This window comes from Suillus paluster (assembly GCF_016628075.1).
Source record: "Suillus paluster strain FC165 chromosome Unknown EDB91scaffold_8, whole genome shotgun sequence".
NCBI classification, from domain to species: Eukaryota; Fungi; Basidiomycota; class Agaricomycetes; order Boletales; family Suillaceae; genus Suillus; species Suillus paluster.
The window spans coordinates 167,658-193,017 of NW_024537568.1; the positions used below are offsets into that span (position 1 = coordinate 167,658).

The 25,360-nt window shown below is 48.3% G+C and overlaps 13 protein-coding genes across 13 annotated transcripts; 8 read left to right on the top strand and 5 right to left on the bottom strand.

Moving 5' to 3' along the window:
- Positions 1-162: 162 nt before the first annotated feature.
- On the bottom strand, positions 163-819 carry EDB91DRAFT_1079005 (uncharacterized protein; the record flags this gene model as incomplete). The annotated part of the gene is made up of 1 exon (XM_041315074.1): positions 163-819. One exon carries the CDS (start codon positions 817-819, stop codon positions 163-165), a length of 657 nt encoding a protein of 218 aa, XP_041180885.1.
- Positions 820-1,303: 484 nt separating this feature from the next.
- EDB91DRAFT_1235458 (uncharacterized protein) lies at positions 1,304-2,221 on the top strand (the record flags this gene model as incomplete). The annotated part of the gene is made up of 3 exons (XM_041321324.1): positions 1,304-1,642; positions 1,691-1,981; positions 2,018-2,221. 3 exons carry the CDS (start codon positions 1,304-1,306, stop codon positions 2,219-2,221), a joined length of 834 nt encoding a protein of 277 aa, XP_041180886.1.
- Positions 2,222-2,685: 464 nt separating this feature from the next.
- Positions 2,686-2,895, top strand: EDB91DRAFT_1022914 (uncharacterized protein; the record flags this gene model as incomplete). The annotated part of the gene is made up of 1 exon (XM_041312595.1): positions 2,686-2,895. A coding segment is annotated over one exon (210 nt), but the record flags the coding sequence as incomplete, so codon positions are not given.
- A 284-nt stretch (positions 2,896-3,179) lies between these two features.
- Positions 3,180-3,437, top strand: EDB91DRAFT_1025153 (uncharacterized protein; the record flags this gene model as incomplete). The annotated part of the gene is made up of 2 exons (XM_041312626.1): positions 3,180-3,327; positions 3,385-3,437. Coding segments are annotated over 2 exons (201 nt in total), but the record flags the coding sequence as incomplete, so codon positions are not given.
- Positions 3,438-3,803: 366 nt separating this feature from the next.
- On the top strand, positions 3,804-4,720 carry EDB91DRAFT_1079007 (uncharacterized protein; the record flags this gene model as incomplete). The annotated part of the gene is made up of 4 exons (XM_041315075.1): positions 3,804-3,993; positions 4,041-4,243; positions 4,296-4,386; positions 4,515-4,720. 4 exons carry the CDS (start codon positions 3,804-3,806, stop codon positions 4,718-4,720), a joined length of 690 nt encoding a protein of 229 aa, XP_041180889.1.
- Positions 4,721-6,152: 1,432 nt separating this feature from the next.
- EDB91DRAFT_1079008 (uncharacterized protein) lies at positions 6,153-8,553 on the top strand (the record flags this gene model as incomplete). Its single annotated transcript, XM_041315076.1, has 9 exons — positions 6,153-6,453; positions 6,487-6,505; positions 6,654-6,942; positions 6,984-7,202; positions 7,312-7,722; positions 7,776-7,902; positions 7,948-8,093; positions 8,141-8,473; positions 8,527-8,553. 9 exons carry the CDS (start codon positions 6,153-6,155, stop codon positions 8,551-8,553), a joined length of 1,872 nt encoding a protein of 623 aa, XP_041180890.1.
- A 698-nt stretch (positions 8,554-9,251) lies between these two features.
- Positions 9,252-9,777, bottom strand: EDB91DRAFT_1079009 (uncharacterized protein; the record flags this gene model as incomplete). Its single annotated transcript, XM_041315077.1, has 2 exons — positions 9,252-9,586; positions 9,747-9,777. The coding sequence occupies 2 exons, from the start codon at positions 9,775-9,777 to the stop codon at positions 9,252-9,254; spliced, it is 366 nt and encodes a 121-aa protein (XP_041180891.1).
- Positions 9,778-13,210: 3,433 nt separating this feature from the next.
- EDB91DRAFT_1079010 (uncharacterized protein) lies at positions 13,211-16,041 on the bottom strand (the record flags this gene model as incomplete). Its single annotated transcript, XM_041315078.1, has 10 exons — positions 13,211-13,529; positions 13,572-13,832; positions 13,901-14,339; positions 14,414-14,533; positions 14,584-14,662; positions 14,717-14,905; positions 14,988-15,122; positions 15,146-15,268; positions 15,317-15,822; positions 15,948-16,041. 10 exons carry the CDS (start codon positions 16,039-16,041, stop codon positions 13,211-13,213), a joined length of 2,265 nt encoding a protein of 754 aa, XP_041180892.1.
- A 217-nt stretch (positions 16,042-16,258) lies between these two features.
- EDB91DRAFT_1079011 (uncharacterized protein) lies at positions 16,259-17,060 on the top strand (the record flags this gene model as incomplete). Its single annotated transcript, XM_041315079.1, has 4 exons — positions 16,259-16,397; positions 16,445-16,660; positions 16,710-16,820; positions 16,948-17,060. 4 exons carry the CDS (start codon positions 16,259-16,261, stop codon positions 17,058-17,060), a joined length of 579 nt encoding a protein of 192 aa, XP_041180893.1.
- A 951-nt stretch (positions 17,061-18,011) lies between these two features.
- On the bottom strand, positions 18,012-19,494 carry EDB91DRAFT_1244686 (uncharacterized protein; the record flags this gene model as incomplete). Its single annotated transcript, XM_041322442.1, has 4 exons — positions 18,012-18,812; positions 18,917-19,062; positions 19,118-19,221; positions 19,277-19,494. The coding sequence occupies 4 exons, from the start codon at positions 19,492-19,494 to the stop codon at positions 18,012-18,014; spliced, it is 1,269 nt and encodes a 422-aa protein (XP_041180894.1).
- Positions 19,495-20,714: 1,220 nt separating this feature from the next.
- EDB91DRAFT_1244688 (uncharacterized protein) lies at positions 20,715-22,325 on the bottom strand (the record flags this gene model as incomplete). Its single annotated transcript, XM_041322443.1, has 5 exons — positions 20,715-21,323; positions 21,377-21,430; positions 21,493-21,595; positions 21,640-22,262; positions 22,317-22,325. 5 exons carry the CDS (start codon positions 22,323-22,325, stop codon positions 20,715-20,717), a joined length of 1,398 nt encoding a protein of 465 aa, XP_041180895.1.
- A 1,294-nt stretch (positions 22,326-23,619) lies between these two features.
- Positions 23,620-23,838, top strand: EDB91DRAFT_1025527 (uncharacterized protein; the record flags this gene model as incomplete). The annotated part of the gene is made up of 1 exon (XM_041312628.1): positions 23,620-23,838. A coding segment is annotated over one exon (219 nt), but the record flags the coding sequence as incomplete, so codon positions are not given.
- A 304-nt stretch (positions 23,839-24,142) lies between these two features.
- Positions 24,143-25,347, top strand: EDB91DRAFT_1079015 (uncharacterized protein; the record flags this gene model as incomplete). The annotated part of the gene is made up of 5 exons (XM_041315080.1): positions 24,143-24,230; positions 24,258-24,690; positions 24,727-24,769; positions 24,896-25,016; positions 25,073-25,347. 5 exons carry the CDS (start codon positions 24,143-24,145, stop codon positions 25,345-25,347), a joined length of 960 nt encoding a protein of 319 aa, XP_041180897.1.
- Between the last annotated feature and the right edge of the window lie 13 nt (positions 25,348-25,360).

Below are 25,360 nucleotides of genomic sequence, written 5' to 3' on the forward strand. Positions count from 1 at the left end.
AAACTCCGCCCAGTTTTTGTATTTGTCGTCCTTCAATAGATCTTTGATGATGTTCGGTAATCCTCCTCTAACTTGCCAGATCATCGCTGTGCTCGCCTCTATTCCTGCACTCGTTGCTAGCTGCTGCGCTTTTGTTGCCCATGCTTCATGTGACCAACATTCTCAGTTGTATAACGTGGTCTTGGTCCCCATGTCCACATCTGTTAACCTGTGTTCTAGCAGTTCTCTCTCCTGATCCGCTTTCGTCTTCTTTGCTATCTCCATGGGAGGCCAACGTGTTTCGAATGCCATGATGAACAACGTCCATGTTGCTGTTTGTGTCATTGTGAGTCCTTTAAACCACACTTCCACTTCTGACCCTGTACCCAGATAGTCGCCAAATGCTTCCGATTTGTCATTACTGGCTATCGTCGCTTGCTGCCACATAGCTCGATTAAACGATTTGAGAAAATCCACTGGATTCTCTGATTTGCGTTCATTGCCATGAAAGATTTGGGGTGTTTCCGTGGGCATACTGTGCTTGAGTTCTGCAAGCACGAAGAATGCACTGAGGTTGTAGTCTGGCGTTGTAGGTATGGATGTGATTGGCTCTGCTTTTCTGTAGCAACTTGGTGTTTCGCTTTCAAACTGAGATAGTTTGAGTTCTAGGTCTGGGACTTCTAACTCAGGAGATGAAATAGCATTGCACTTTTTGGCACTATCAAGGCTGGTCTGCGGTGAGCTGGGAGAATGTTCTGATGTGTCTAGTGGGGATGATGCTGTAGAAGTTTCTGTCGACCAATTGATTTTTAAATGTGCGTTGGTTATTGCTCGACCCATTTCTGTTCTGGGTCTTAAGCTGCTGGGCATCAGTTTCTACTGGAATTCCACATAAACAAGTGAGATAGAACACAGCCCTTTTTGAATGCACGCAGGTGTCTTGATAACACCTGCTGTCTATCTTGGCCTTTGGGTGTAGTGTGACATAATAGCGCTTGCTTGCTGCTTGCGTGTTTTTCTGCAAATAGTATTTCTGCTTGGTTTCTGCTTTTGCACGTTCTGATGCTGTGGCTAAGAACAAGGCTGAAGCTAAATTGCTGAATTCTGATTGATTGCTAATTGTTTCTAAAGCAAGTTTGTTTTGAGTCGAGATCGCTCTGTTCACCAAGATGAGCTGGGACTACAGTTGTGTGCTTGAATCTGTGTGATTGGATTGATGATGTACTGTAGCTAGTCTCTTGTATGTGTATATGCTGTCTTACTAAGCTATGGAGACCTCCGCTAGCTTAAGTCTCTGGACTGCTATCTTGGGACCCCTAGTCCAATGGACAAGTGGTGCGACACAGATGATGAAGGAGACCATTTGACTGAGGGCCCTTGGATACCCTTGGTCAACGATCCTCGGACAACCACGGTGGTGGACACGTCGGGGCTCCACTCCCTGATGATCAAATTCTGTTGGTGCACCAACACACTAAGCCCTGACATGCAACTATTTGAAATGGGCCTCTTCCCGGCATCTTTCACTTCGCCGAAGACGGCATTCACATTTGCGGTGTTGGATGACTTCCTGTTGGACAACCTGGAATGCGAGACTTCCGCCATGAACTACTACAGTAAATTGAGGAGAGTTACTTCCAGCGTGTTTCCTCATCTGGTTCTGGTGAGTGACTTTCATGTTCTCTGCTGCATCACTCACAATGGCCAGCAGGACCGATACAGGGAATTGGTGAGGGTGGGTAGGCAGTGGAAGCAAGTAAAACAGCCCAAGTGGCATGGGTTCGGCCATGAGAAGAGAAAGCCAAAGGCAGGGGAGCTTGCACTCTTCTGTCCTGCATGTCCACAGCCTGGGGTGAATGTCAATTTGTCAGACAGGAATGGGTCCGACCCTGCATGGTTGTATTCAAGATCTTTGGTCATGGATGGCAATTTCAAGGCCGAACATTTGTATCCGGCCAATCTGACTGATGAGGTGGCATTGACCGATGGCTTGGGCTTCATGGTCGGTGATGCCTGATACAAAATGCATCTCGCTGAGGCGCAGGACACAGTGCAGAGATCAGATTGCAACAACCACCAAGTGGTCAACCAGGCAAATGCATTGCGCCACAAGCTCAAGGCAACAGGGATAGGCGGGTGTGCTTGCACCAGACATGGGTGTTTCATTCCCCATTCAATGGTGGACTTTCAGAAGGGGGAAAGGTTCGCCGTCCAATATACTGGGTCGGCCGAGTTGAGCTGATGCGTCGGTCAGACAAAAGACCAATGAACATGAATTATGCGCTGTGCCAAGCTCTGGGGTACAACACCGATGGGATCGACCGTGCATTGACATTCTACGACATTAACTGTCAATACCACAAGCATCTCAACCGGTTGAGGAGTCGCCCTATCTTGACCTTCCATGGGGCATGGAGATTGTTCCAGGCATCGGGCTCTGGCATGTCCACGGCCATCAAGACAAATGCTACATACGGTACACATCCAACTTCATCACTGGTGCAGCCAGGATTGACGGTGAAATCATGGAGACCCTTTGGGCGCCTTTGAACATAATATTGCCGTCGGCAAGAGGGATGTCCACCCCTCACCAAAAGGAGTGTTTGGACTTTCAAATGAACAACTGTAATTTTATGAAGATGATACGCATGAGTGAGCAATATTATTTGACTGAGTGCTTAAATCTCAATGCATCTAGGCAAATTCCTTTGCCGAAAATTCAAGGAAGCTGTACAGGGAGTCCAAGACAGCCAATATGCATTTGAACAGTTGACTGAGACTGCCGACGACGACACTCTTGCCAAATGGGAAGCAGAGGCTGCTGTCGCTCAGGATGACCGACTTCATAATCCCGGTGCCATGGATATATATGAAGTTCAATTGACCAAAGGTACAGGCAAACAGAACATCCATGTGCAATATGCTGATATGCTTTGGCAAAGCACCGACAAGAAAACAGCAAGAGTTGCACCTGTTGAACCGCCAGGCACAATGGCCCGCCAGCGAAATTCCATCAGGGTCAACTTGGTCGACAAGGCCATGCTCTTTCACACCATGGTTCGGTCAGCAAGTCATAAGCTCGGTCGACCAGGGCATGGGCTCGCGTGCACTCGGTCGACAAGGTTCTTCACTTGAATACTCAGATCTACTCAAAATGCTGGAAGCAGCTTGTCCATCTCGGCGCCGATGATTTATTGACCAAATATCAGCTGTTGAAGAAGGCTGACTTAAAGGCTACTACAGTGGTGGCAGACCCGAACGCACGCGGTCAAAGAAATAGCATGCTAGCATGGTTTTGGTCCATTGATGTCCAGGGGGATTCCACAAGCAATGACTGGATGAATGAATGTGTGCACTTCACCGACCTACCTATTCCTGTCCGGTGCTAATTTCTTCATCCGACAGTTTACCGTGTCCATTTGCTTCGGATGCTGGCACTGTGTGACCATTGGGCAGAGGTAATGCTCATGCCAGGTCCCACTGTGACTGGTCAGGTGGATGGTGATGCCCTCTTCAATCAAATTGTGGTGGTGAGGGCCCATCTCCGACACCTTGGCGAAGCGATGGCCTCCTTGCTGGAGCAGAAGACCCAGATCGCTGCAGCAGCCACCTCCACCATATCCCAACTTGAGGCGCCAATTGATGAGGTGGAGCAGGCGCTCATTAATTCCCATAGGCGATTTCGTGCGGAGCAGTGACTGTATGTGTGGACTTATCACCGATATCACTTAAAATACCGGCAATGTACATAGTATTATTAAATGTGTTTTGGTGCCTTTGTATATAAGCAATCAATGAATGATTCCCGTTCCTCTGCCCGAATCATGACCCCAATTCCTACTGACTGGGCATTGCACACCACATGCATTGCTGCTGACTTCATTCACCAGCGCTTCACTTGCCATGTCAGCAATTGGCAACTGTCGGTGTTGCCTCCATTGGCACTGGATGTGCCAACCATGCTTGCTTGTCAGCAGTTAGCCCAAGTGCTTGCCGATGTGTATGCAAACCCAAGTCAGTCATTTCTGTCATTCAGTCGGAGGTTTACTAACACATCGCAGTTCAGCTTGATCTTGACATGATTCGGTCCAATGAAGCCCTCAACAAACGGTCCACAGGAAGGATCACAAAACATGAAGACGCTCTGCTCCAAAAATTTCCTTGTAGTTCCCAACAATTGTTGGAGAAGCCCTTGGTGCTCATGGATTCTGGGGGCCGTATCATCTTATGGTACCTTCTGGACACCATTAGCCTGTGGATTCAAGTAAGGCTATGTATTGTCGCCTCTGGGCCAACCATTTACACCAACCCCACAGGTTGAGATGGAAGCAGCCACAGTCGGAATGGGCTACCTCCTGAAAACAAGCATCACCAGTGGACAAGAGTCCAACTGGAGAACATTCTCTGGTCATTTTCACACGAGCAATTGCCGCCTGCTAACCCCAGGATGCATCAACATAGCCCCTTGCTGGTTCCAGCAAGGCTGAGAGGTATGACATGCTTCTTTATGTGCGATGCCAACACTCACTCGGCAGTGTCAGCCATATGGTTTCCCCCCCGCCGGTGGTTTCACCCCAGAGGTGTCGGCTACACTGAAGGGGGAAGGTGGTCCGAAGGTCATAATATCAATGCAGCGATTGGCACTCCTGGCCTTGGCGGCTCTTCGGGTGATGCACCCGGAGTTGTATTGGGCTTCAGTCACCACACAGATGAAACTCACTCAATGGGCTATGGAAAATGACCTCAATGGCATGTATGCTCATCTGCAACTTTGGGCCTCGGTGTTCAACTGCGCAGCTGTCATGTGTAACAGGCAATGCCCTCTTCACTGAGATCCAAGATCTACTCCAGAAGGGTTCGACATCATGATCAGTGTCAGCCATACGGTTGCATTCAGCCTTTTGGATCAATTAGTGATGAGGTTGTCAATTAATTTGAATCGATGATGTTGATTGAATCCCTGAAGTCTTCTCACCGTGTCGCCAATCAACCAGACGTGAAGATGGAGGCCATGGGCCGAGCCAAGATGATCAGCATTGTTTGCCATGTGCCGACCGATGTGCATGGGAAACATGTTCCACATCAGCCCACCTGATAGAATTGAACGCTGCTTGTTCGTGGGCCCACCCGACATCATCCATCCCATTGGCCCACTGATATGCACAGGAAATGCATTCTGCATGGGCCGGTTGATATGTACAGGCAACACATTCTATGGGCCCACATGATGACTTCACAGCAAGCATTGGCTGACCAATATGCACAGGCAGGGCATTCTACATTGACCTGGTGGATAACATCGGGAATTCATCCCCATTGGCCCACACGATAGCTTCACACCCATCATTGGCCGACCGATATACACAGGCAATGCATTCCATATTGGCCTTCTGGATAGGATCGACCTTTTCTCCCCCATCGGCCCACCTGACACCACACATGCCATCAGCTGGCCGATATGCACATAGAACACATAGTATGGGCCCACCCGATAGAATCAAATGTTCTTTCCCATGGGCCCACACAATGGGTTCACATTTGCTGTTGGCCAACCGATACACACGGGCAAAGTATTCAACATCGGCCCACCTGATACAATACAGACCGTCGGCCGGCCGATACCTAAAAACAACACATTATAGGGGCCCACCTGATAGCATCGGGTATCCCTTCCCATGGGCCCACACGGTGGCTTCACACCTAGCATTGGCCGACTGATGTGCACAGGCAACATATTTGACATAGGCCGACCAATAAGTGCAGGAAATGTATTCCATGTGAGCCAACTGATATGCACAGGCAACGTATTTTACATGGGCCGACCGATAAGCACCAGAAATGTATTCCATACCGGCCGACCGATGCGCACAGGCAATGTATTCCACATGGGCCGACCGATATGCACAGGCAATGTATTTTACATGGGCCGACCAATAAGCACAGGGAATGTATTCCATACCAGCCGACTGATGCACACAGGCAACCTATTCCATGTCGGCCAACTGATATGCACAGACAACCTTTTCCACATGGGCCGACCGATACACAGGAAATGTGCACAGGCAACCTATTCCATGTTGGCCAACCGATATGCACATGCAACCTATTCTACATGGGCCCACCTGATCTAATACAGACTGTCAGCCAGTCGATGGCCACAGCCAACAAGCTCCATGGGCCCGCCTGATAGCATCGGGAATTTCTCCCCATGGGCCCACATGATGGCTTCACACCCATCATTGGCCTACCGATATACACAGAGGATGCATGCTTTATGGGCCTACCTGATAAAGTCAACCGTTGCTCCTTCATGGGCCCACCCGATACCACACATACAATTGGCTGACCGATACACACAGGCACTATGTTCTACATGGGCCCAGCTGACAGCATCAGAGACTCCTCCACCACCATTTGCCCACCAATATACCGAACCCATGGGGCCATATGATGTTCATGGCCACCGGCCGACATGTTAATATCGACCATCATTACTTATGGGCCCAGCTGTTGAAATCAGGTCTCAGTAAGCCTGCCAGCCGAACATTATGCACAGGCAAAACCATTTGATCAGCCGACGTCCACTGGCCTGTATGGAACAGCATATTTTCAACCTTGGCTGCCTGTATAATACAGACTATGTGACTGAATGGGCTCAAACTCTCATTTGGCAGTCTTATCAGCAACTGGGCTAACAATGTACCAGCTGAACCGAAGTCTACTATACCAAGTTCCAGATCAAACACCTATTCTGCTTCTCACGTTGCAACCACTCCGCCCTCATTGGTATTATCCACCAGTACCAAGACCAGTTCCAAGGCCAAACCTGCGTACATCAATCAGAAGCTGTCAATTAGTGCACCTGAGTCTAACGATGTCCTCATGGTCAGCGACAATAGTCTTGATGACCCTGAGGCTCTTGAACAGCGTCCAGCTGTACTGCCTAGGAAGAAAGGGAAACAGGTGATTAAAGCAAGTCATTGTTCCCACTGTCGGCAATTCAGTTCAAGGACTCAGTTGAATTTCAGAAGTCCACTATAATTGTTCCTGCCAGTGAGAGTGACTCTGAGCCCGAGCAGATAACATTTTCTGCTGAGCCTGGTAGTATCAAGCAGAAGGCTGATGATGTCGGGGATTTTGTTGATGAGACCACATCTGAGGCCACTGATGATTCTGGCTTTTCGGCAGATGGTTCACAGGAATTCGATGGCCTCTTGCCCAAGGTAACATCAATTCCCACCATCGAGAAGGGCCGTGTTTCTCGCAAAACTACATTAGTACATGGGTTTTTTTCGTCTTGCGTGATGATCTGATTCAGCATGTGTATTTCAGACATCTACTATTGTATCTCAGAGCGCTACCCCTCCACCATGCAAAAAGTTGAAGAAAGAAAGCTCTGAGGTTACCAACTACAGTGATCTTGTGCCTCTGCCCTCAACCCAAGTTCCAGTGGGTTATTATAATGATGTTGTACCTCCTCCCAGCACCCAAGTCCCACCGGCCTCACAGAAGGCTGCTGCAAATGAGGTCGTTAAGCCGCACAGTCAATGTCGCAACAATGATCTCCCGGTACCTGCTGACTCAAAGGCCTTCTTGTCTATGGCACTTCTCTGGGCTGGAAGTCAAGCTAATCCATGGGAAATTTCCAAGTCTCTGATGGCAGATGCGCTGCAGGAGATCTTTGATGTGGTCTACCCTGATGTCAAATATAAGGTGAATTCAAATGGCACTGTATTCGCGGTGGTAAGTTCATAGTAATCATTATTTTTTGTTGTGTCTTTCATACACCTTTGTAGACACAACAGTGGCTCTCAGAGTGGAGGAGCAACATCAGCTCGACAGCGCTTGTGATCGTCGTTGATTTCTGCTCTTGCATCAAAGATGCACCAAATGCCCTCGTCGCCAAGCAACTCTTGAAGGATTGTGCGTTCGTATATGAAGACCCAGACAACATATTGTGGGAGACAGCTTACCTGTCCATGTTTGTACTGCAAATGATCGCATCCACTCACCTCAGTGCCATTGTCGACCATGCCAGTGTACCCGCATTGTATACCGACAAGCTCACTTTGGGCAATGGTATGGATGGTGTTATTGTGCTCTGTGTCATTGCTGTGAGATTTTTTTTTTGAATCCATGTTTCTTTTCTGATTGTTTCCAGCTCGAACATACCCTCAAGTTTGTCAAAGACAGCATCATCAATGTAGATGAAGTTCTTGCATCTATGGCCACTGGCAAGTTTTCTGTCAAGCTCCCGGCAAAACACAACAAGGTAATGGGCAAGATGTCAAGCAGATGTTACAATTTTTCCTTCACCTATTGGCACGACGAGATGGAAGCATACATGAAGTCGATCAGCAACAGGAATGAGGACTCAAAACTAATCATCATTTCCCATGCACGAAGGTATATGACAAAGTCTGCGAGGGGAGATGCCTCAGATGAAGATATTAAGGAGACTCAGAGCATTGACGAGCGTGCCCTCATTTGTAAAGTTTTTGCTTCCCACTTAGTGTTATCACTGCTGACTTGATTTTTTTTAAATAGAATACTACCCTATGGGCTTCGACATAACCTCAGCTGTAGTGTTTTTTCTTTCCTGCTGATGCCAATAACAGACTCACACATTTTTCCTATCCGTTTTCTGGATCCTACCAGTACTATTACTAATAGATTCACGTCACTGATTTTGCTGTTTGATCGCAATGCACACTTTTTCTTCTTACTACCAGAGAGATAAGTGAAATTAAGAGGAAAATCAGAGATTGACTTGTCTGAATAAGTTGCCCACTGATTTTTGCTTATTGGTGCTTATTAAGTCATTTAAGTACAAAAGGGGAATCAGAGATTTTGCTGATGTGGTACATGGCCGAGCAGGGTGGTGGAGGATACTACCAAGGACCAGGGAGCATCTGTGGGGGGGGGGGGGGGGGGGGGGGCTAGCAGGACAGTTCTCTGATGCACTACATACCTATTCAGAATAGAAGCAGATCCGTTTTCTCTTAAATGCAGACACAAAGTGGATGTGTGGATCCTCATAACCTGATTTGATACCACGTTGGTTTAGACGCTAAGGTAACAACCCTATCCCTGAAAATCCTTACAATTCAGAGGCGATTTTGCTTCTCAAACAAGCACCTTTTTCGATCTGGATGGGTAGAAATATCCTTGTTTTGCCTTGTCTGTTCACATTCTGTTTATAGCCTCTAAACATGTACTATTCTGGTCAGTTCTAAATCTTTTTTCCACAGTGAATGTTTGTACAAAACTCATCAAAGTGTGCCATATCCTTCCTGACCAAATATATTGTCATGAAACTCCTTGTCCGAGTCTGCAATCACTGCATCTAGTTCATCTACCTCATCTGCATCTGTGTCTGTGTCTGCGTCCGCATTCGCATCCATGCCCATGTCTTCTGCCTTGTCATATTCTTCCTCCTCCTCCTCCTCCTCCTCCTCCTCCTCCTCCTCTTCTTCTTCTTCCTCTCCTTCTCTGGCTCCCGAGTCTACATCAACATCATTGTCAATTACAATGGCATCCCCATTAGTAGGTGCACCATCATCGGCTCTTGGCAGATGGAATTCCCCCCACCTCAAAGTGTTTGGTCCTTGAAATTAACCATTCGCTAGACGATTCACAAGTTCCCGGTTAACACAGTGACTATGTACAAACGAACGCGCAATGTTTCAGTTTAGGTATTGTCCGTGTTAAATCTATTCCTCACTAACTTATATGATGCAGCACAAGGATTCTCCTGTCAAACAAACCATAGGAGAATGCTCTTTGTTGTGGACTCATGCAGGAAGGACATGTGTGTACTTACTGTTCTAAATTCTAATCGCAGTGGTGTTGCGATTGACTTTATTGGCAAGCATGCACGAATATCCTAGGAGCCTATAGAATCACTTGCCATTGAATATCTTGCCAGCGAACTCTACATCTCACCATCATGATTTCCATCACTTGTGTCACCTCATGCATCACAATAATTGGGTTCTTTCAAGAAACCGTCATCCGTCCTATGGTTCAGATTCTGTCTGGCCCCAAGAAGGTTTCTGCTGGGCTTGTCGTGTTTTGCACATCGATGGTCACCCTCCTTCTGGCCGCCAACAAAGCCACCTGAAGGTTTCTCGCCCCACAAAACCAATGTGCCCTTCACCGGCGATAATGCTAGTGCTAGTACTGACGATACACCCACTGCTCCGAGTGGTTGCCCGCTGGCCGATTTAGCACTAGCAGATGACCGTGAATCCTCAAAAGAACCAAAGGTCAATAGTCCATGCACCACAGAATAAGCCTCGTCATCTTTTCAGAAGTCTCTTTTACTCTGGCTATCCTCGTCGTATGGATTCAATTTCAAATCAACGCCTTCCATCAGTTTCGATTTGCTGGATTTAGACTCTAATCGTAACTGTTTATCACTTCTGGCATTACCCTCGTGGCCCGCGGAAATAACATCTTTGATGATGATGTCTATTGACAAAGGGACTTTCCACGAGGTAGGGAGCCTTTATCATAGGCTAGATTTGTGTCACTTGACACTTTTGTTCCTACAGGACAACTTTCTCTAGTCGTGACGCCCTCAATAAAGACTAAGCTTTCTCTTCCTGGATCTGTTTACCTCATGGACATATTGATTCAGAAGATGAAGGCCACGCACTCCCTATGCAAGTCCAGCATACAGCAAAATGTACGAACATGCTCGTTGCTAGACTATGCCACTTGTCATAATTTGTTAGTGCAAACCTAGAGTCTCTCGATTGAACACTGCTTGCAACAGCATCATGTGTTCTTGCCTTAGGCAACATGCCAACATGATTGGTCAGTATTTCTCGTGACGTCCGTACCGTTTGTTGATTTCAGTACAACCAGTAGGTCACCTTCCAAAAGTGTACAAACAGATTCATGCAGACCACACTGCAATCCTCGATGACTGTGTAACTGGAATGGCTGAGCAGACACTACCCAACGACACTAGGATCACCGCTTTTCCCCAGAGTCAACGAAAGCTTCTGAACCTGGTTCATGAATCAAAGTCTGCCTTGTGCCACTTCGCCACCGCAATATCTTCATTACTCTGCCAACACACGTCCTGATACTGGGTGCAGAAGACAACCACTTCACAACAGACACACTGACAAGCTGCGACACCATGTCCTGGTTTGCAGGAATCGAGGTACAGGTGCAGAGAACTGAGTGACCTCAACGGGTGGAAATGGTTTGTTTATATCTACATTATCCATCTCCCTGCCTTGAACCACCTGCTATGCACATTTTTGTATTTATAATGTACTTGGTGCTAGTTTTGCTGCCCAAGATAGTATGTAATTCCGAATATGGGATGCTATCTTTGTGCGCCTTTAACTTGCTTCAAAGCTTCAAAGCTTCACGGCTCGACCAACTGCCACAAGTGTATAGTGAATGTTTGAACAGCTTTGAGCTGCAGAACAACCTTAATACTTTTCACCGCTCTTTTTTCCTGGGGACAATAAGTAGGGACCTAGAGTCAAATTCATGTTGACAGTGACATTCGTGAGTCGTCCATCAAGTTTGCTTCCAAGGTCTGGGCCGAAGCTATGATTGTGCAGTCTGCCACCACAGGCATGAATTCGAATGCTCAGGCATCCCAAAACATACAGGAACGAACTAGCAAAGATGACTTGGATTTGAATTTTGAATTTGACATGACAAGGGTGGCCAATTCGGTCTAGAACATGGCCATCAGTGAACACGTGAGGAAAGTAGAAGGCCATATATCACGATAACAGTTGAAGTGGAGGTGTGGCAAAAGTCGACGGTTGAGCTAGATTAATGAATAATGCCATAATGGAAGGGACATTCACAACTATGAAGCTATGAGTGAAGGTCGATGCCTTCCAGATGACGAGTATGTGTTGACCCGCGCAGGCGACAGTAAGTTTCATGATGTGATTCAAACCCCAACACCATTGCATGAAGTGCCTAACATCAAAAGGGACATTCACAACTGTGAAGCTACAAGTGAAGGTCAATGCCTTCCAGATGACGAGTATGTGTTGACCCGCGCGGGCGACAGTAAGTTTCGTGACCTGATTCGAACCTTAACATCAGTTCTTTAGGGATACAATGATAATCCGCTATATATCAATTAGGAATGCATATGAAAAATATTTATCCATTTGCACCAGCCCTGATATGTTCACTAAGCCGGCAACAATCAAATCATATTGTGATTCGAGTCTCTAGGTGATGTCCTTTGGGTGAATAACGGCTGGCAGTAGTATATCACTTACGACTGCATCCCAATATGTTTGAGCTGCACATACTACAGTGACCAAACTCCATCTTAGACGGGCCAGCCGAGGGACATAATACACTGTCTTAGACGAGTTAGCAGACCATGGGCCAATGTAATAATATCCTCATTGAAGATGGGTGGGCCAAGAGGCAAATTATTCCCGATGGAGATGGGTGGGCCCATCTAGGTAATATCTAGAGTAGAATACAGTAGACGAGTTGGGCGAGGGAGATGGATCATAAAGATGAGTGAGCTGAGGTATTAGTATATTATATGGACGGATGGGCCGAAGTGGATGTGAATCATATGGATGGATGTGGCAAGATAGATATATCATATAGATGGATGGGCCAAGGTAGATGTGGGCTGAGAGAGATGCATATCATATGGATGGATGGGCCGAGGGAGATGAATCTCATATGTACTGATGGGCCGAGATTGATGTATATTGTATATGGGTAGGCCAAGGTAAGACATATATCATATAGACGGATGGGCCGAGATAGATGGATCTCATATGTATATGAGATGAACGGGTGGGCCGAGGTGAATGAATATCGTATACACCGGTAGGCCGAGGTGGATATGTAAAGTATGTATGGGTGGACTGAGATGAATGAATGCTGTGAGGATGGATGGGTTGAAGTGGAGACCGATTGGTTAGATGATGTAGGTGCATCAATGATTATTGAGCATGGAGGATCGAGGAGCCAGAACCGTCATATAAATGAGTATCGAGTATGGCAAACGGAGCACCGAGTACTGAGTCCTGAGTACTGAGGATCGGGGATGGCGAACTGGGCAGCGAGGATCAAGTACTGAAGGACTGAGTACCGAGGATCAAGGGTGGCAAACTGCGAGTACCGAGTATGGCCAATGGAGTACCGTGTACCAAATACTAAGTACTGAGGATCGGAGATGGTGAACTGCGGAGTGAGGATCAAGTCCTGAGGGTCAAGTACTGAGAGCTGAGAACCGAGCACCAAGGATCGAGGATGGTGAATCGCGACCCGGGTGTGGAGTTCCAAGAAATGAGTACTGAGTACCGAGGGCTGGGGATGGTGACCCAGGCACCGAGTATCGAGTACCGAGGATCAAGGACTGAGGGCTGACAACTGAGTGCTGAGGATCGGGGATATCAAACTGGGCAGCGAGGATCAAGTACCGAGAACTGAGTACTGGGTACCGAGGGTTGGGGATTGCAAACTGGTCACCGAGTGTCAAGTACCGAGTACATGTACCGAGGGCCGAACCAGGTACTGAGTACCGAGAACTGAGTACCGGTACAAAGGGTTGGGGATTGTGAACCAGTCACCCAGTATCAAGTACCAAGAACCAAACCAAGTACTGAGGTATTGAGGTCGGAGAGCCGAGGATCGAAAGCTGAAAGGCAAAGACTGAGTTCCGAGCACCAAGATGCTCGGGACTCGGAGAGCCGAGGATCAAAAACTGAAAGGCAAAGACTGAGTACTGAGCACCGAGATGCTCGGGACTCGGTCCTTGAGACTCTTTGTTACATGCGCGGGGCTCAGAGGTTTGCATAATGTTGGGTATGCGGTACTGATTGTTGAGTACTCTACAATTCTATGGTACAAACAATTCATAGTATTCACACTATAGTACAATGGATCATGGTATATCTACATTTGCATTGCGGCGTCCTGCTCATCACCGGAATCATATTCCGGAAGAAGGTTGAGGGGCGACCCATGCTCAACAATCTCAGCAGTGCTTGGGCCATCCTCGGGAATCTCCAAAGGGCTGGGGTGCATTTCCAGGGGGCCCGGAAGTGCGAAGGCCGATGCGAAGGTGGAGGCGCCATCATCGGCCGGGCTGTGAACTGCATCGACGGGAACCGTCGATGCAATGGCAGGAGCAGGGTCCAACGCTGCTTCAGTCTGAGAGGGTGGGATTGTTGGCTCCATTACTGGGGCAATGATGGTGGAGGCTTCCTTGCCTGTTGAGTTGGTGCTGAAGTTGATGAGCAGCAAGGGTGCCAAGTGCACATGGGACTGCGACCCGGGAGAGGCTTGATCAAGGAGTAGAGACAAAGTTGCAGCGGGAGGGGGAATGACAGATGTCGCTGCATGATCTGACATCAAAGGCTCTCATGCAGCCTTCAGAGCTTATCGATTGTGCTCTCCTGTTCAGAGGCACGAGCCTCCAGAGCTGCAATGTGATTTGTGCTCTTGCGAATTGCGATCAACATCCAGTGGAGGTCCGGGATCGGGAGGTCCTGGGCTGCATGGGGGGCAGCCGAACTCGATGATGCAATGACTGGAATCAAATCAATAACGGTAAATGTTTCATCAATTGAATTGACTTACCAGCTGCAGGGGGGATGGGCATTGTCGCCAAGCCCAAGGGCTTGCTTCGGCCCCGGGACCGTGGCTTGGGTGGGTTGCCCTGAGGCTCACTCAGAGCTACCGACGGCCCCCGGGATTGGCTTCAGGTCCGCACCGTCGACTGGGAGGTCGATGGGCCTGTCGAGGAGGCCCTCAAGCACTCGGTAGACCGTCCTCGAGTGGTGGAGGCTAGGGTGCTGAGACGTGCCGAGATGCACTTCACTTTCTTCGTCGTGCACAGGACACATGACATGAGGGCCATGCCCTTCCGCTTATCAAACCTGGTGGTGCACGGCAGCTCATGCTGCATGCAACACCTACATGGGTTGTTCTGTGGGGGATGGTCAGTCAGCCGGGACAGCAAAATATATCTTTGTGGGACTCACCGGTCCGGGAATGAGAATGGCGCTGGCGTCCACAACTGGGGGCACATCCCTCGGGCTCTCGGAAGTTGCTTGAGATGACTCTGGGATGTCAGGGCGCATGAGCGGAGGTGTCTGCTGAATGTTAGATTTGGGGACCTGAGGTAACCAGTCTAGCTTACCATTCCAGGGCCGAAGGGGGCCTTCTTCGGAGAGCCTGGGGATCGGGGAGGCCCAGAGGGCCTTGATGGTTGGGCGGGGGAAACCCACCGAGTGACAATCACCGATGGTGTGTCTGAGCGGGGCTACACCACTGCATGAGTGAACATCAACACAGAAAAAACAAAACATACCTTCAAGGACCCGTCCTCTTCCTCCTCCTCGTCCGATGAATCCACCGATTCCCTTGATTTCCGTTCCTGCCCTGACTTCCCCCTCTTCAGCCTCTTCATCGCCGACTTTGGGACCGGCTTCAACATCTGGGAGAAAGGCCGCTTCCTGTGTGGCTTCTCCTGCTCGTCCTTCGGCTTCTCCCTCTCCTTCTCTTTCTCCGGCTCCACTTCCCTCGCCTTCCCTTTCCCCTTCTCCAAAGCATCACCATCCACGCTCATCAAGGGACTGGGAGCATTGTCGGTGTCACCACCATCGACCTCGTGTGTGAGATCGAACGAGTGGTCGCCCAAGGCTTGCCAGGCGAGGGCCTTGCTGCGCCAGCTGTGCTGCATGAGTCGAGGGTCGTCATGGCTGATGCTCTGCCAGTTTGGGGCCTCCTGCGGAGAACAGTTGCGAGTCCGGATGAACTCCCGTAAACAAGACAAGACAAGGCCGGGAAGGCATGTTGAGTCACCATGATCCTGGACTGCCCTTGCCTGATAGAAGATGAGCGATCATGTATAATACGTGTTTGATATCATATACGCACCACTAATTCACTTGCCTGGGTCGCCAGAGCAAAGTGACTTGGACCAGGGGGAATTTGTCAACCAGGGGGAATTTGTCGGGCAGTGCGGATGATCGCGAGAAGTTGGCCAGTGATCTCCTTGAGATCGGCCATGGACTTGTTGGCTTGGTTGGACATCAAGGATGAATATATCGATAATAAAAGTTATGAAATGTAGTGACAGCTGGCAAGGAAGCAGTTTTACAAAGACACAAGTCAATCGAACTTCGGTCAATAAATATTTCATTGTTGTGGATTATTTGCACAATGTTCACATTTCAGGAGTTTGCGAATAATCCACTCATTTCAAGGATCAAATTGTGAGATCTGTGGATCAGTTAGACCATCAAGCCCAATGCACTCTCACCCCACAGTGCAATTTACAGAACCACCAGTGACTGACATCATTGAAATGGACATCGACGACGGTGGTCAAGCACAATTGTCAACAAGCTCAACAGATCTGTGGATGGGAGAGGAATGGCCGATGTTCGGTAAGATGTCTTCCTACATGCTTCTATTTGTTAACACATGCAATCAGATGACTTGTATCTTGGGCTGGACGATGAGGTGGAGTATGAATCCATGCCCCTGCACATCAGTCGGGAGCTATATCTCAGCCCGGAAGACGACTTCAATGGTGGGATTGGTGTGCCCGAGCCGTCCCACCGCGCAAGCAGTGATCCCCCAGGCCAAGCCATCAGTCCAGCACTGTACCTTGGGCCAGAAGAGATGTCCGATGAACCCATGGAATATTGTAAGTGCTTCACGACACTAGGAATTCCATACCTGATTGACTCCATCAGTGAATCCACCCAATGCTGACTGCCTTCCGGCACCTCCAGTGCTCGACAACGAAGAGCTCCAAGCTATGGTTCGGGAGTTCCGGCCTTTTGGGTCATATCATGATGTGGGATGTAAGTATTAATTGCAGGTCTATGTCAGCACGTCGTTCTCATTGCTATCGTAGTGTAGAATCTTCAAACCCGACTGGCCGACTTCACAACTACTCACGGAAACCTTCCAGACCCATCCATACCGCAGCTCCTGGAGGCAGAGCGACCATTTTGAACTGCTTGGGCAGAGACATCCGACAAGCTGGCACGGGCCGATCGGGAGCTTCGAAGGATGCAGAGGGCCGAGTGGGCAAGCATTGAAATGCTCAAAGTAGTAGATTCACTGATTCAACGGTTCGAGACCCAAATTCACCAGGGTCAAAGTAGGATACCTGAAGATGTAGATAGCACACGACCATAATCCTTATATTAGTGTATGATCATCATATGTGACTTCCACCAGACACATGGAATAGGAGATTCACTTTGACTTCGCAACCGGGCACAATTGACTAAAAATACTTCGACCGACAACTGAGATCTCCATTCTCTGCATTGAAGAATGATCATCGAGCATCGGTTACCAAGTACTGATGCCAAAGCCCTAACAATCACAAAAACAACCATTGACGATGAAGTCCTGTATGCCGATTGCCAACTGCTGACCAACATCCACCTACCAGCAAGGCATTTGGCATTTGGCCCTATGCACTCGACGGCTGATCGTCAGCATCCAGTCATCGGCAGTTGATCATCGGTCGTCGGAAATTTGGTGTTTGGCCCTATGCAGATCGACTGCCGAGGACCAAGGACCTCTGACCGAATACCAATGGCCGATTGCCGACGACCGAGTGCCGATGGCCAATTGCTGACGACCAACAATCGACTGCCGGCGACCGACTATCGACTGCCAACGACCGGATGTCAGCAGTCGATTGTCAGTCGTCGGCAATCGGCCGTCGGTCCTCGGTCCTCAGTAATCGGCCATTGGTATTCGGTCGGAAGTCCTTTGTCCTTGGCAGTCGATCATCAGTACATAGTCTTCGGCAGTCGATATTTGGTGCTCGGTCTTCGGCAGTCAGTGGTCGGTGATAGGCCACTGGTATTTGATCAGCGGTTCTAAGTCATCAGCAATTATTCATTGATACTCGGTCATCTGCATTTGATGGTTGATGATCTGTGTATTGCACAGACTACATGGTCATTGTTCTTGATAATCAGTACTCTCGGAGGATTCGGCTGACTACAATGACACAATGTGGTATGATGCAATTACTTCCCTGCCCTCGCTCTAGTGACTCTCCTAGGAATATCTAATGACTTTTCCATGGTCTTACTTTGAGTTCTGCTCAGAGGTCCCACAATCACCTTTTTCTGTTGCTGGATTCCCTTTGGCACCGGGGACACATGTGTCTCCTCCTCAGTCACAGCTTCATTTTGACGGTCAACTCCTCGGTTTGCACAAGTCAACCCCACGAGGAGATCTCCCATCTGTGACCCCAGCAGCGGACCAGCAGCCCATTGCACTGGCCTTGCCGGCCTCACTGGGCGAGGCTTCAGAAGCGGGTGTTGCACTCCTTGCCCGATGTTCCGGGCTGACAGCAGTCCTGGCACTACCTGAACCCCCTTATGGACGGTTCTAGCACTGTCCTCATCCATGCCAGAGTCATCATCCCCCGGACTATCATCCTCCAATGACACTTGGTTGTTTTTGGAGAGCCAGTGGGCATTGGCAGCGAGGGCATGGTGCAGCCGACCATTGATCTCGGATTCCATTGATGAATCCTGTGGCCTCCTGATCATGATGCCCCGGTGAGGGATGCAAGCATGAGACTTGTCTGATCCCCCGGTCAAGACTGGTTTCATCATGTTGCTGACTTTGTTCTTCCATGCTTTGAACAGGAAGATCGGATCATCACCATTCTCCTGGCGAGCATACCAGAAGTTCAGCAAGGCTGTTGCATCGGAGTTTTGCAACTTCGAAGGGTCCTTCAAATGCACCCTGCTCGGAAGATACATCGGTGATACGAAGTCATCCTCACATTCTACGATGGCGCTCCAAGGGACAACAGCCTTGTCAATGCCAGAACAGAGTCCTGGTCACATCCAGTCAACCAATTCTTGCAGGATGTTGCCACTGCAAACTCACAATAGTGTGTTGTAAGAAACACCCTCACTATTGCCTTCTTCTCCTCGAGCTTTGTTTGCATGGTGTCTGGAAGTGAAGGGATGCCTTCCTCATTCATGTCCAGTTCGAAGGCCAGTTTCCTAGGTCTTTTTCGATGTCCCTTCTCCTGTCGTTCGCCATCCCTTGCCTCAGCACCTATCACAGGAACCATCAATGTCACCCTCCACATCCCAATAGCTGTAACACTCACCAAACTGTGCTTGTGCATACTCCTGCCAAATTGGTTCAATATCCTTCCAGTCCTTTGTCTTCATGAAGCTGTCCCCATCTCCCAATGCCTCATTATCATCATGCCTATGGGAAATCTGTTGAGATATCAGGTCTAGGATGACATTTGCAATGCACTCACGTTCCGAATAGCACTTGGCCCTGCTCATTCTTCCAGGCAGACAATACAAACACTCTCATCCCGCATTGTCTCCACATCTCATTGGAGAAGTGCTCCATGTATGCGGGTCCCTTCTTACCGGCGACTTGTGCTTGGATCTCGGGAGGAGGAATGTTGTTGGACCATTTATTGGCTGTTTCTTTCGCCTTCTCCAACTCTTCATCAGACAATTCTTCCATCACCTTCCGGACGGTCGTGTCATATCCCGTACCTCTGGAACTGGAATTCCGGATCTACTCTATTAAAGTCCAGTTCTCCGTCTTACTATTCCACCCAGCGCTCTGCCTTCATCTCCGCACGCACCCCTAACTCCTTTTAGATTAGCTATTGCTCCAGTTACCGGTGATGTCCTATTCCACTATGCTTACTGATCCGTCCATTCTTACTTCATTTCCGACTTCACTGCTTTGATCTGTTACACTTACTAATAGACTTTCCACATGCTTCATACATAGCCCTTACCTTTGCTGACTGATTTACTTACATGGTAAGATAGACCTCGTTCATACACCGATTCATCACGTGATCACAAGTCAGAACACGTCGTTTTGGCTTGTAACTCTACTTCAGATCAGAATTAGCGAATTCTATTCTATGATTCTGTGGGCATATACAGTAGTATTAAAATAGTCTACTCAGAATGGTTACTTTTTGTCAATTGAATGAGTAGTAGGCATTTTCGTGGTCGATGTACCGTTGTGACTCATTTGTGACTGATGTGACCAAGCGGTGTGAACAGTAGGGAAACATAACAGACACCAGTTCAAACCGTTTTGACAGCCGTTTTGACATTGTATGGCTAATACTAGTGGCGAAATTATAGTAGAAGTAGTAATAATCAAAATTAGGTATCCGAGTCCGGAATATGTTTTAAATTTCAATCAAGTTAATTTTGCAGTTTCCAACTCGGCCATTATGGTGTCTGGAAGGATACGATGACCATGATACTGCTTTGAAGCCCAAGCTGCCTGCTTCCTGGTGAGACCTTTGTGGTAGGCATCCATAAACCTAAGTGAGCGTGTAGAGAATCTGAGCCAATATTAGTGTATGTGAGAGAAATTAAAGCAAAGACTTACCGGCGAATAGCATCGAGTGGAATAGATTCCAGGGCAGTAAGGACATTGCATTCGAGATCGGCCTCTTTGGAAGATACGGGAAGCTCACGATACACCCACTTTGAATAACCCCAGCATTGCTCGATAAAATTCAGTTCGCAGTGGAATTTCGGAAAGAATATTGCCCGAAAACCCCTAGCTTCGCATGCATTCTCAAGCAACGACTTGACATTTACGAAATCTGGCTCGTTGTAGAGCATCCTCCGGCAACAGCAGCGATCGACGCCCTTCTTGCACTGAAATTTTGGACATTCAGCTCGAACCTTTGAAACGTCGGCATGACCTCATTCGTGGAGTATGGTAGCCATCCCTTTGAAGACACCTGCAAGTTCATGGCCTTCAGAGTAGTACAATGACTGGGGAGAGCCATCTGCAAATGTGGCACCACACATTCTGACCCTCGTCTTCTTTATCTCTCCGCTAGGTGAATAGACCGGCTTCCCATTCTCATCCACTACATTCACCTCTACTCCCCAGTTCTTTGGCTGTCTACCTGCACCCCAGTCACTTCCATCCCAGTCCTTTCCATGCTTCGGGGGGTACTTGGGCATTTTGCGAGCGTATAATGCATCGTCGGCACGCTTGAGGTGAGTGGTCGCATTGTCAAAGACCATGACATGATCTTCATCCGGGAAATGATCACGTAGGATATCCATCGCGTTTGAGGCCTGATCGAGTATGTTTTGTGTCGTGAAGTATCCATCGCGAGCTTTGCCAGCCTTGAACAGTACACGAGCATGCTGCTTGCCATCAGGTGACTGTAGCCATCCATAGTCAGGGCTGACCATGTCAGCAACCATTAACGAGGCACCCTCACCCTTTGCATAAGGTACAGCAGTCTCTGATTTATGCACCCATCGAATTTTCCGGTGGTCATTCGCATAGTATGTTGACTCATCATGATTCCAGATAACAACACGTCAAGTGGTCATTGGTGGTGCCTGACATTCACTTCCATCAGTCGCATAAATCCGAGTGCGCGAGAGAAGTTCAGCCCAAACTGGCAGAAATATTAACTGTCTATATTCCACCACATCGCATCGCTCATGCCCATCAACGAACTGTCCCGTCGGTGTCTTTGACCATCGGTATCCCACATGTTTCATCCAATGTTGTGCTGTTGTGAGTGAAATGGGCTTCTTGAGCTTTAGCCGAGTGAGTACATCTGGATTTTTAATATAGTCAACAATGTCCATTGATCTGACATACTTTCCGATCCCCTGTAGATGGAGGAGTAACTCTCCTTTAAAATCCTCATCTTCAAGAATGGATGAGTTCCAGGTGCCATAGATATTGAATGGGAGATCATTCCGGTCCAATATGTAAGCTCTCGTCCATTGACGAAGACGACCTGCTAACCATGTAGACTTTTCATATGCATTTGCAGTCATCAGTGATGCTGCTTGCCACCTGCAGGCACCAACAGGCTTTGTGTAGTTCCATAGGAACATCCGCATCTTTTTGAGCCGACTCCACAGCAAAAGATCGAGTTTTGGGTCTTTGTGTCCAATGCCCGATGTCCGACATGGTTGAATGAGGAGCTTGAGATCACTCAGTGCAGCAGCTGCTTCAGCAACAGTTGGGGGAGGGATGTATTGTCCAGCAGTGAATGGAGGTTGTGTCCAGTGTATGTTATCCTCGGTGACTTCCTCGTCTTCCTCCCGCTCTTCGTCTGTTTCATCTGCATCCGAGTCCTCTGAGTCTACAGTGGTAGTCTTTCGACCACAAGGTTCCCAGTCATTGATTACAGTTGGACTTGGAACGACTGGTACTTTTGAGTGACAGAGAGGGGGATTTGTCGGGTGTGACCCAGGGAAAGGTGCTGTCTTAGTCTATCAAAATGTTTAGCCATTTGCTGAGAAATCGCAAGTCATTAAACTGATTACATTTTTCATCTTCTCACTGAGCTTTTGTCATTTCTGACCAGCGCAAGAACCTTGAAGGTTTGCTATGTGTGAGGGCCTCTTTCATGGCATGGTGAGGTGATTAACTATTGAATTTTCGATAGTGCTAATTACATGCCTGTCACGTTGGTGGCGTCAGGCTTCAACATTGTTGGCTGAACAAACAGTATAATGCCTACTCGTCTCTCAATTCTCTAAATTAGATTACAAAAATTATATAGCCATCTTGCCACAGACTCTCCACACATAACCTTAGAACAGATTCCATTCAGACTTCATGTATAATGCATTAGAGCTAAAACCATCGAAATGTCACAGTAGATCACATGATGAATCGGTGTATGAACGAGGTCTATCTTACCTACAGTATATAAACCCCTACAATACTCCGGAACTCCTCAGTTCAAATATCATCTTAGTTCTGCTCATTCCTGCAATCTCCAGACCTGAGTCTCATCTCTTGTCCACCTCCAAGTCTTAGGGGTTAAACCTTAGGACTAACTCTCCGGCTCTACCTTAGGGTAGTCTAACCTCTGTTCTGTTTCTACTCCGGACTTCCATAGTAGCCTTACTCCGTCCCCACATAAGCCTTCTGGAGTTCTGCCAAACTCCACCAACACTAGTCCTCCGGAACTCCCCGGACTTCTGTCGGACTTCCCCTCTGTCCCCCGGAAATTAAAGGGCATGTACTCGGGTAAGGGGCGCAGCGCACGAGCTGAAGCCGAAGCCCTTTGAGTAACCTCTCCTTTGAGCACAACCTTAACAGGTCGCCTGGTAATACTTGAACATATCCAGAGCTCCTGGCTTTGCCCCGTATTCCGCCTCGATCCTCTTGAGCACGTCATCTCTGTTCTGCTGATAGACCACCATCCTAGGGGTCCACTTCCTCCCATACTTTATCATGTCCTTTGTTTCCTTCTTTTTCTTGTTGTTGAACAACCAGGTTTTATAGATCTGAGCGAACAACAAACAATCAGTGTTGAAAACATTAAGGTTTCAACCTGCATGGATGCATCACCTGCTTCCTCTTTTTCCATTGTCCATGGTCGAGCTTTGGAGCAAACAACCTTGCCGCTTGAGCTATGGCTGTGAATATTCCTGGTTTCTCGTGTCGTTTTGCGGCAGTCCACTCAGGAAGGTAGTTTTTGAGTTCCAAGATCTCTTGTTCCGTGAGCTTTTGTCTCGGTTGTAAATGTCGTCCGTGTCTTCTGTCCAAGAAGTGAATGGAATCCCCTGATCTAGCCATGGTAAAATGGAGTGCAGGATGCACAGGGCCATCACCTTCTACGACATCAACTGTCAATACAACAAGTATCTTCGCACTCAGGTCAATCAAGGTCCATTCTTGACAATGGTTCTGGAGCTGACCATAGTTCCCGGAATTGGGCTTTGGCATATCCATGGACATCAGGACAGCTGCTATGTGAGATATGTGTTGAACTTCATTGAAGGCATAGGTCGCATCGATGGAGAGATCATGGAGACCCTGTGGGCCCCCCTCAACCTCATATCTCCTTCCGCTCGGGGAATGTCGTCGCCACATAGAAAAGAATGTCTAGATTTTCAGATGAACAATTCCAATTTTTGCAAGATGATTCGCATGAAAGGACGCTCTGCCAGAAATTCAAAGGGGCGAAGCGTGGCATCGCCGAAAGTGGGAAGGCATTCGATAGACTCGATGAGGGGGCACCAGAAAGTTCAAAGACTCTGTGGTTGGCGAGTGAAAGGGTCGCACAGTCAAGCAGAATACATGATCCCGCTGCGATGGACATATATGAGATCAATATCCGGAAGGGTGAGATCATTCCATGGACATCAAAGTGTTTGACCTTATGGCACCTGCAGCACCAAGCAAGAAGGAGATCGAGCTGAGATTACTGGAGGAAAATGATGCTCGTCATGCATCACCTTCCTGCTGATCAGTCGCAACATGGATATCAATGGGATTGGCGATCAAAGAAGCTCAGATTGCATTGCTCATTGAGGTCCGGAGACTCGGACAAAGACCTACCGAGACACAGAGATTAGACATCACCCATCAACACAATCGGGTGCAGGGACAGATCGATGGATTCACTCGGTCCACTCTCCTGCATTTCGGAGATGGATTCAATAGTGATGAAGATCCGGAGGACTTGAGTTGTTCAATTCTCAATGATCTTGACGATGGCCTGGATGAGTTCACCAAGACTCTCGATACCTACCCAAACACACCCGAGCTCACTGTCATCCCATTGCCATCCAATGTTGGGCTGGACCGACTCCAACACTGCTTAGCAGAGGATCTGATTCTGCTGGAGATGTCGCTTCGTGAAGGACAGGCCAATGATGCCCTTCACAATCTCCGAATACACTTGTGCAACAAGGCAGTCCTTTTCTGAACCACTGTTAGGCAGGCGAAGTCGCAAGCTTTGAAGACTCGGGCATGGTCCCAGGTGATGTTGGTTCAGCAGGCCATGTCTCTGAATGCCAGTATATACAACAGGACAAGGAAGCAAATGATGAAACTTGGTCCTGGGCAGCACCAGCTTCAGAAATACCAACCTCTGCTCTGAGAACAGCTCAAGATCAGCACTGCAGTCGGTGATCTAAATGCCCGAGGTCAGCGGAACGGGTCCCTTGCCTGGTTCTGGTCTCTCGACATCGATTTATCGGGGCTGAGTGAGTCATGGAATGACGAATGTAAGTTCGGGCATACTTTCAAAATGCGGGGATGATCTGACCGAGCCAGTGTGAAGTTTACCGAGTTCATTGGCTTCAGGCGAAGGCTCTGAGGGATCAATGGATTGAAGAACTTACGGTGGTGGAACTGGAGATGGACTGGACATGCAACTTCTTCTTGTGCAAAGCAGCCCAATGGGATGCACATATGAGGGAGTCATCGGACAGCCGGCTTCGGGGTCATGCCTGCTATGCGGCAAGACAATCCCGAATGTACTCATTGCTTGCACAGGATGCGCAGGCTGCTTTTCAGGATCTTACGATGATGCCAATATATCCTGAAGATGAGTGAATATTAACCACTG